This window comes from Ipomoea triloba, chromosome 15 (genome assembly GCF_003576645.1).
Source record: "Ipomoea triloba cultivar NCNSP0323 chromosome 15, ASM357664v1".
NCBI classification, from domain to species: domain Eukaryota; kingdom Viridiplantae; phylum Streptophyta; class Magnoliopsida; order Solanales; family Convolvulaceae; genus Ipomoea; species Ipomoea triloba.
Genome location: NC_044930.1, coordinates 9758362 through 9768790, shown reverse-complemented (window position 1 = coordinate 9768790; position 10429 = coordinate 9758362). Strand labels below are relative to the sequence as shown.

General features: G+C 35.0%; 1 protein-coding gene across 1 annotated transcript; it reads right to left on the bottom strand.

Moving 5' to 3' along the window:
• Positions 1–4781: 4781 nt before the first annotated feature.
• Positions 4782–10219, bottom strand: LOC116006082 (receptor-like cytosolic serine/threonine-protein kinase RBK2). Its single transcript, XM_031246348.1, has 9 exons — positions 9747–10219; positions 9058–9164; positions 8601–8966; positions 8192–8443; positions 7945–8099; positions 6142–6221; positions 5933–6068; positions 5682–5831; positions 4782–5363 (listed from the first exon to the last, which is right to left on the bottom strand). The coding sequence occupies exons 1-9, from the start codon at positions 9785–9787 to the stop codon at positions 5193–5195; spliced, it is 1458 nt and encodes a 485-aa protein (XP_031102208.1). The 5' UTR covers positions 9788–10219; the 3' UTR covers positions 4782–5192.
• Positions 10220–10429: the final 210 nt, after the last annotated feature.

Genomic DNA, 10429 nt, shown 5'->3' with positions numbered 1-10429 from the left:
TTGTGAACATGAAGCAAAATAAATATGGGAATAGGAGAAGCTAAGGTTACGTTGGGGGATAGAGATTAGAGAATTGTCTAAAGAGTGCCACGCGTGGGTTGAGGAGAGGAATCCGTCACTCTCACTACTCCCATGCAAAACCACTTAACTCAAAATATATTAACAAAATATGGAAAATTTATATCATCCACATGCGACCACGATATACGTAATACGCAAGGTACATAATTTCATAACACAAAATATAAAAAATCACAATATTATATATCTTAGATTGAAATGACAAAATACAGAATTCATAATCGTAAGATACATAATTTATTAATACAAGACACAAAAAATCATAATACACATACACATGTTATATATAATTATAGTTACTTATTTTTCAAATATAATTTAGGTACATAATTTGTGTTTATAGACACAGAACACATAAATTCATAACATAAGACACAAGTATTAATTTGTTCTAGGTAGAGAATTCATACTCTTAATTAAGGTACGGAATTTCATAACGCAAGACACAAAAAGTTACAACACATGACACAAACACATGAACCAGGATCCATAGTATAGTGTGAACCCTGGTTTATGTTATAAGGATTGCAAAATATGAGGTAATATACAATGTGAACACTATTAGTAATTAGTACATTAGGTAAGTAATTTGTTATTGACTTATAAATTAATGCATTACTTATTTGATCATTTATTAAAGCATCTCCAGAATGCACAACGAAATAGAGGGAGAAAGGAGGAGAAAAAGGTTAGAGACTGGGGAGATCGATGAGAGACTTGTTCTGGAAAGACTGTTCTCTTAAAGCAAGTTTGACACGACGTGTGACCATGCGTCAACATGTGCCAATCGGATAGCACGTGCTGGCCATGAACGAGTTGGACACGCAAAGGGTGGGAGACAACTCTTTTCACCCTCAATATATATATATATATATATATATATATATACCCATATTTAAAAAAAAAAAAAGATTATATAATATATGCATACAGTATATAATATGCATTAAGCATTTAGGTTTTAGCGGCAATGTGGCATTAGGATCGGCAACCCTAATTCCCTATTGTTCTATTATATAGGTCCGTAGCCTGTAGGTCCGTAGCTTGAGGCAGTTCTTTACCAAATAGGCAAATACTAACATTAGGTGATTTAGGTCTTTGATTATTGCTCGAGTTCATTACCAATTTACGGAATTAATACTGACGTTACGCAAATCAAATCTCACAAATAGCAACGACAAACTGACGCCAATCTCATCAGGTAGCAGTAGCACGCAAAACAGTATACGACAGACGCAGCTCGATAGAATTCTTCAATTCATTCTTGATTATACAAAGCCACAAATTCTAAAGTTTTTCAATTCTCTTAACAGGTAATTAAAATTACTAAATATTTCACAATTCTTGTTTCGTAATTAATTATTTATTCATAGAGTTTCTAAATAAATTCTTATTTTTTCTTATGATTTTATAATTATGTCTTCTAGAAAATATTCAATTGGGTTTGAGAATCGTAAAAAGAAAAGAAGAATTGAGCAACTAACTCAATCTGAAAAGAGAGCTCTTGAAAAATTCATTATAAAAGAAACTCAAATAGATGTGCAAAAAAGATGATGCCAAAGAAAATTTTTAGATGCTAATCTTCACATAGAAGATCATGATGATTGTGAGATTGGAAAAAAGATTAAATGATAGTGTACATAACGATTATAGATATAGGTATCACTGTGACTATGTGAGACAAAAATAATAAGAATGAGCTTAGTAACTTTGAATTTTGCTAGCCACAATCATTTGGTTTGAAATCCTATATGCCGTTAATTTAATTAGCAATAAGCAATTACAAATAAAAAATATGCTTCTTGATGCAGCATGTAACACCCCTCACTTTTTATATGAAATTTAGATTTATTTTTTATACAATGTTTGTATTTTGAATTTTTGACACAATTTTTTAAACAACTATTATTTATATATACAAATTACTTGAAAAAAGAGGGTCCAATTTAAGATATCGCACAGGACCCCAAATTTTATTAGAACGCCCTGATATATATAGCTACTGTTTTTTGTTTGTTTTTGACCTCAACAGTCATTTAATTATTGAGGTCAAAAATATTTTTTTACATTAAATTTTGTGATTAATTAATAATTATTTGTATTATATATATTTTGTGACCTCAATAATTACATTTTTGTATTATATTATATTTTTATGAAATAATATTTTGTAATTCAAAAATTATTTTATTTTGTTACTTAAATTTATTTACATTTAAAATTGTTATTTGAAATCATAATTATAAAGTTAAAATTATTAATTATAGGAAAGTGAATAAAATAATAGACCATGTATATGTGTGTAGGACCCATAAAAAAGAGAGGGAAAGGAAAAAGGGTTGCTGAAAAAATAGTTGGGAGATTATATAGTGATATGAAGGAGGCAAGGAGCTGGACCCACAAAATGGAGAGATAAAAGAAAGAATGGATGAAAATGTCCTTAGAAAGTTATCACTATGTTTAAAAATGTGTTAATATTTATTTAAACTATTCAATTTATTTTAATACACATTTATTAATTTTTGTATATTAATTTTAAACAAATTAATATATATATATATATATATATAAAACTTAGTGGGCCCTATCATGGCTAGCGGACCAATAGGGGGATTCCTTCTGACACAAGATCAGCAACCAAGTTTTCATACTCATGAACCTGCTCAATGATTGGTTTTGTGGCCTACATCATTTGCACCATATTTGCTTCCCAACAAGTCCCAGATCTCCTTCGCGTACTTGTAGCCAGCATATATGTTTAGCAGGACATCTGACATGAAGTGTAGTAGGATGCCTCGGACTATTTTATTGTCACGTTCATATTCTGAACGATCACACTGTGGCAGGTCTGGAGATCTGGAAGCTGGTATTTTGGGATCAGATGTCTTCGGATCTGGAGTTGCGATCAGGATGGTGACCTCTGCACTTCTATTTGGGACGGTTCGACAGCTTTTGGCTGAGCAGGCCCGTACAGGTTCATGTAGTTGAGAGGATCAACTGTTAGGATGTAGTCAAGTTCGACCGCTTAAAAATAGATGAGCATCTTCACAACCCACCTACCGTAATTGAGACCATTCAGTGGTTCGATTTTAGACAGATCAGTAGCAGACTTGAAAAGATACGAAGACATTTTCTTTCGGGAAATCGCTTTTAACTGTCAGGAATTAAATATAAAAATGTCATAGAACACTCTACGTTGTTGTAGGCTGGTTGATTTAAGAAAAGAAGGAAAAATTTGTGACATGTTCAAGACACTGCCTTAAAAACGATTTGCCGGGAACAGATTGCTTTCGACTGGCTAACACAGAAGCTGCGAATTAATACTCACGATTAAAAATTAAAATGCATGAATGAATGCTCAGACAAAGAACGATAGAAATAAGAGAAGAGAGAATGAATTGATTGTTTGAGAGCTCTAAGACAAGTATTTATAACTTCTGAAATAACTGTCTTCTCAATACCAGAAGAAAGTCTTCATTTTATTAGGGACTTTGATCCTGTGACTCCCATGCTGAGTCCTACACGTTAGAGTCAATCCAATAATTAAATTATAGGCAGATTGCACCGAGAACTTACCTGAGGCCTCACGCATCAAAGAAAGTTCATCCGGCTCATCTCCTTCATCAACAGTCAATAATTCCATCCTTTGTTTAATCTCAGCAGGCCACTTCCAGCCCGCGTTGGCGTCCCAGAAATCGGCAACTATCGAGTTAGTTACAATACTTTGGTCATGATCCCTCAAAAACGTGACCAATTAAGGGGTTCTCATGGATTCAAGGGTCCATCCAAAATCTGGTGTTGTTGCCCCTCCTCACCATGAAGCGTAATGAGGTCTTCCTTTTTCATTGTCCAAGGAACATTTCCTACTGGGTATTAATTGCTTATTATATAATGGTATATATACACACATTTTTTTATTAACATATATATATATATATATATATATATATATATTATTTTGGATATTCAGACGGATCGGGTGGAAAATATTCAAACCCCACCTAATTTTTTAAATTTCCGAAACAAATTTCGATCGGACTGGTTTTTCTTCCTCGGATTCGGATATCCAACTGGGTTCATGATCGGGTTTTGAGTCGGTCGGGTTAATCGAGTTGTGTAGGTATTGCACAGGCCTAACTGTAGGACTAATTCAAACTCAACCCGAGTACTTCTCACAAATTTTGACTCTTACTTGAGGGAAAACCTGACCTAGGGTTACATTCTTTACTTTCATTTTTTTTTTTTTTGCATAAACTTTGTGTCCTCACCCGTGTAAAACTAATTCAGATTCAACCCAAGTATTCCCCACAAATTTTGACTCTTACTTGAGAGAGAACCTGAATCAGAGTTTTACTACTTTCTCAATCTATTGAAGTATTGCCTTCACTGAGGCTCAAACCCACCACCTCCCGTATAAAGGGAAGGGTTTGATGCCACTGAGCGTAACCTGACTCAGAGTTACGCTATTTACTTTCGTTTCAATGATTTTGACCCGTAGTTACGCTATTTACTTTCGTTTCAATGATTTGGCAACATGTGATTCATTGTTGGTGTATAACACCTATCACCTATACACTAACAATACATTAAACATTTTATCTAAAAAAGTAATAGAATATCTATATTAATCAATTTGATAGGAAGACAATTAAAACATTTTAAAATGTTTGAGAGGATCAAAAATATTTTATACAAATTTATTTATAGTAATCATAAATAATGCATTCAAAATCACTAGGGAATTACATTAGTTTCACTAATAACAAATGTTTTTTTTTCTAATTTCATTTCAGCATTTTAGCAGTGAATTGAGGAGATGGATGAGTAAAACTGAAAGTTGATACCATATATACAAAAATAGATGGTGGGACCATATTTACACAGGCATCAACTCTAGAGTATGCTGTACAACATTGAATCCATTATCTTCACTTTTTAGTATTTGGAAACCTTGACTGTGACAACAATGCTCTAATATCTCTTCATTTTCTCCAAGTGCCATGCAAGAAGCTTGGGGTGATGCAGGCAAGAAAAACCACTGCACCCTTTTCAACTATTGATGACATTCTTCTGAAACTATGTTGTATCGTGTGAAGTGTATATACAAACTTTCACGAGTCCAGAGCGAGCTGCTGATGTCGTTCGAGATCGTTCAAGTACTTTGTCAAGTTATACTCTTCGGCATCAAAGAGTTCTTCTGAGTAGGTCCTTTGGAGAGCACGCTTCTGGTTCTCTTTTGAACCATCATTGTTGTCGTTATCGCCTCCCAGAAGTGTTACAACCTGTTAACAGAAGATCATATATAGTTCTCAATGTGCTGAGTATTATTGGTGTCTAAGCGGTTGGTGTCTATTGTTGAACATATATAATATATAAACATAAATATGCAGTCCAACTATCAGCTTAACCTTTTAGTTAAGACGGAGCACATGTTTCAATTTGGTATCAGAGCCAACCCCATGCCATAGGTCATGGGTCGGGTCACCTGATAAAAACTAACTATCAGCTTAAGCTTTTAGCTGAGATGAAGCACATGCTTCAATTCCTATTATGTGGATTTGTTTCGTGTTTATTGCAAAGGGTATATAATAAATACTTGCCTGTTTCATCCGTGGTCGCAAAATGGGATTTTGTTCTACACACAAAGATGCAGTCAGAAACACATGATCCATCTGTTTTTTATCATAACAACCACCAAGAAGAGGATCCACTAGGTCCTTCGTATCATCGGTATCAAGCAAAGGCTTTGCCTGGAATTGAATTGAAATAGAGTAGTGCACATATAAATCCGTTTCTTTGAATTAAGAAGATAAAGGGTAGTATATAAAGAAATTTGCATGTAAAGGTATACCCAAAGCACAATGCTTTTCTGCGATTCATCAACTGCTGGCCGTCCTGTTATAATCTCCAGAAGTAGCACTCCAAAAGCATAGACGTCAGTTTTCTCGTCCACAATGCCATGCATAAAGTATTCTGGAGCAAAATAACTATCATGGAAAGAAAAAGAGGCCATTAGCATTTCCATCTCTCAAAACTATCAGAGTTCCAGTCCTAACATACCCAAATGTTCCTTCAAAATTCGACACGTTATGATGGGTCCACTCCTTGGGAAGCCATTTTGCTAGGCCAAAATCACATATCTGCATGGATATTCAGTCGTATCATTTATAGAATAGTTTCAAACTACTCTGTACTATTCCAAAACAAGGAACAACTTTAACATCACTAGTTATGAGCAATACAATTGCAATGTTCACCGCTATAATTGCAGACAAGCAATAACTCATATTCTTGAAACTTGGCAGCAATAGAAGACGTTTTGGGTCGTTGTGTATGTTTCAGGCATCATATTGAATGTAATTTCTAATGGTATGTTAAAGTTTTTTCCCACATTGAATGTAAATTTATGTTTTTCATGGATACACATCTATGATGGTGTGCTGAAACACAAACATCAGACGTAACAGACCAGCAGCAACTGGAGCTGACTTGGTTTTTTCTGACATCCTGGAAACTTTGGGTAGTGATGCTACTAAAATTTCTAGTCCTTCTGAATCCAAGTCAATCCAAATGGACACCGACTTCAAGACTCTAAGTTCAAAGAGGGCTAACTTGTTTGATAGGCAGCAATAGGTTAACACACACATGTTTGTCATTAGGCGAAATCAGTGCCAAGATTAAGTGTCCTTGTTTACCAAATCATTTAGCATCTTACCACATATACTATTTGGCTATTTTATGTGTCTACCCCCTATCATTTTAAGTACCATTCCAAAGTTGCATACCCATGAAGTTGGTCATTCCAAAGTTGAAGTGGTCAATATTACTTTCCATCTTGATGAGGTTCCATTCAACAATCATTATTACCGTGGAACACTGACATAAGTTTCAATTTTTTAGTATATTAAATGTTCATTTTTTTAAGGTTCATTTTAGTGTACTAAAGGTTCATTATTTGGTATATTATCTAAAAATGAACCTTCAGTATATTACAATGTGGACCATGCTCCATAGTACAATTTGCCTCGATTCAAAGAGGGGGGGATGATGAGGACATGGATCAAGCCAAACATAGCCCAACATACTAGCGAGATGGATTTCTCTTGGGTCAAGACTTATTATAAGAACTCCAATAAATGAGCCCAAGTACAATTAAAAGTTTAGTTTTGCAGCATTTGGAAAATTGCACATCTTTCTGTATTTTGGCCATATGTTTCTCATAAAGAATCAGGTTGAGATTGAAATGATTCAAGATTCTATTGAAAACTAGGAAAAAGATATACAACTTTAGTGTTTTGTGAATGATCAGACCCAGTCTGCATCATAATTGAAAATGGGCTCAAAGTTAGTGGTCATGCACAATGAGTTTCCTATAAGGAAAATGATGCTTTCTCCACTCAAATTATGGAGTTTCCTTAACAAGAGGAGGTCCTGCACAAAATTATCTTGTATTTTTTGAAATTCTAATATTATTTAGTTTCTAAATAGTCTAGACTTTAATTTTTTTCCTATTAAGGTTGGGAATAGGGCTACATGCCACTTCCCCGCCTACAAATACACGCTCTTTGTAATTTTTTTAGAAAACCTTTGGATGATAATTAATAATATTTAAGAATTTTGTATCCTCTTTTTGAGAGTTTATGTTGAGCTTTCTAGATATCTCAAACTAGATTTTCATGGAAAGTAATTTGTTTCCCGTGATCTCTATTCTCTAGGAGGATTAGTGTTTCTTTCTAATAGTCTTTTCCACGTTATGAATAAATAAAGGCAAACAGTTCATCAAACATTGACAAATTGCATTTAGTTAAAACTTAGGTCGAGGGAAAAAGAGATCCAGTAAGTAGGCTTAAGATTGAAAGATACCTCTGGCACAAAATCCTCTGTAAGTAGGATGTTATCAGCTTTGATGTCTCTATGAATGATCCGCCTTCGACAATTCTCATGAAGATAAAGCAGGCCATCAGATATCCCTAGAATGATTTTGTACCTAGTTTTCCAATCTAATTTTTCCCTTGGACCTGAGAAGAAGAAAAAGGAAGAGGGTAGTTCACTTATTATGATTAAAAGAAACAAGTACGAGAGTCTTAGCTGGAGAAATTTTGAGACAAACCTCGAAGAAGTGACCCTAAACTCCCCTTGGATGATAACTTAAGAACAAGATAAGCCCCCCCTTCAACTCCATACCCAATCATCTTTGCAGTATTAGGATGATCGACATGTGCTATAGTTCCAACCTCAGATAAAAAGTTTTCTTCACGGTCCTCTAATGATCCTTTATTCATGCGCTTAACTGCTATGAACCGCCCATCTGCCAAGCATCCCTTGTAAACTTCAGCACATCCTCCCTTTCCAATCAAGTTTTCTGTCATAACAAAGGAATTAACTATACATTTAAATAATCCCACAAGTCATCTCTTAATAACTGGCAATGGAGTAGAAAGTGGAAAAAAAAAAAAAAAAAAAGTTTCGAGAGAAAACATTCAGAATAAATTATAATCTATGATACTTATAATTATAACCTTTGCTGAAATTGTTGGTTGCAGTCTTGAGCTCAGCCAGGGTGAAAAACTTCCAGGAAGGCTTCATGGGGCACAAATTCATGTCTACATCTTCTCTCATGCTTTTGCATTTTCTTCTTGATAACCTTGGCACAGAAAAAGGCGGGAAGGAAGGTAGCCGCTTAAAGGTACTTCTTTTCCACATCTTAAAGAATTTGTTCCACCCCGATTGCCCCCGTGGATTCGGAGAGCAGACTACAGCCTGCGATCCGTTACTTTCACTGGATTTGGGTTCATTTTCCCCGTTACTCATGCAAGCCTCGATAACTCCTTTCGGAGAGGACTCATTGTCCTTCTTCTCATTTCCAGCTTCAAGACATCTCAACTCTACATCAACATCATTACAAGAAGATGACGGGGTTTAGTTGATGCATTACATTCTACCAGCACGATTGCAGAATTCATCATTTCATCCTACCTTGAGCAGAAGCAGAGGAACATAGTGGAGGGAAACTTTGGCTTCTTTTGGTTTTAGATCTAAAGAAGCTCTTGCTTGATTTTGCACCATTTCCCTGACTAATTTTCCTACAGAGAAGATACTATTACATTACATCTATACCCGTCGATATAGAAATCAAAAGAATAAGTATATACACTGCCCCCAGGCCCCAACATCCACTAAAATTCTCAAATTGGATTCAACAGGCTGAGAATATGTGATGTTATCACATAAGCATCCTTAAATTACTCAAGATTTTGGTTAATTTACTCATCAAAGTAAAGTATAAAGAAAAAAAAAAAAACAAAACTAGGAGAAGAGGAAAGAATAACATACTCTCCCATAACTAACACAACATCAACTGTTATCAAGCAAAAATTAAACCTTGAAGAGTATTAGGAGAAACAAAATTCACCCAATCTCTGCCAACCATTAAAATTTTTTAAAATGCTGAGAATATACGGAGCAAATGATAATTTTAAAATAACAATAATAATAATAATTGTTGAATATTTTGGATTAAAATCTAAAGCACTTAATCTGGGCAGCAAACTTCTGTGCACGGCACCCAGAAAAAATTTAGAATTTAATCGCAAAAGAAAGAAACAAAAATGCCCACATAGACAAATATACGAATGTTACATAAGCAGAGAGAGAAGAGGGCTCACGGAGGAAGAGAAGGCGGCTCGTCGGAGACTTTCGCGGCCATTGGAAACGCTCTGAGACGTTTGGAACGAAAGGGATAAACACAAACTGTGCAAAGCTTTTCACATCCCAATTGTTATTCGCGTTTGAGAATCACATAGCTTCACTTAAGGACGGAAGGGGATTCGCGAGATTACCCAGAGATTTAGATTTGGGCGCGATGCTTATCTGTGTGCATAGCGTATAACCATAACCATAACCAAGGCAGTTAGGAAGCCAGAGAGGGACCGACCTGCAACACCCCTACCCAGGAAGAGGAAAGAGAAAGAGGGATCATTAGTGAGGGTAGGAGGGGAAGACAGGTGGAGGGAGGTGAAGAAGATGCAGAGAGAAATGGTGGAAACAGTTAATAGTGTGCTGATTTTTGTCATTCTCCATCATTCTCTCCCTGCCTTCTATTATATCCTCCGGTCAGGCTTCATTGGAGAGAGGGAATCAATGCAGCAGTTGAAATTGGAATTTCATATGTCACCTTTTCCCAACCATTAATATTAATATTAATATTAATATTTGAATAATCATATCCTTAGTCCCAATGTTTATTCTATTTATTTTATTATGGAAAAGTTCTATTAAAAAAATCCTTACTTTTACCGATGATCTCTCATTTGAACTCTCCAAAATCTATATATATATATATATATAT

What these genes read in the sequence shown, in the direction of transcription:
- LOC116006082 (XM_031246348.1), bottom strand. Translation starts at nt 9,787, where the DNA reads ATGGCCGCGAAAGTCTCCGACGAGCCGCCTTCTCTTCCTCC. An exon ending in TTCCTCTGCTTCTGCTCAAG is followed by an intron (nt 8,967 to 9,057) that starts GTAGGATGAAAT and finishes ATGTTGATGTAG; the next exon opens with AGTTGAGATGTCTTGAAGCT. An exon ending in AACCAACAATTTCAGCAAAG is followed by an intron (nt 8,444 to 8,600) that starts GTTATAATTATA and finishes TTGTTATGACAG; the next exon opens with AAAACTTGATTGGAAAGGGA.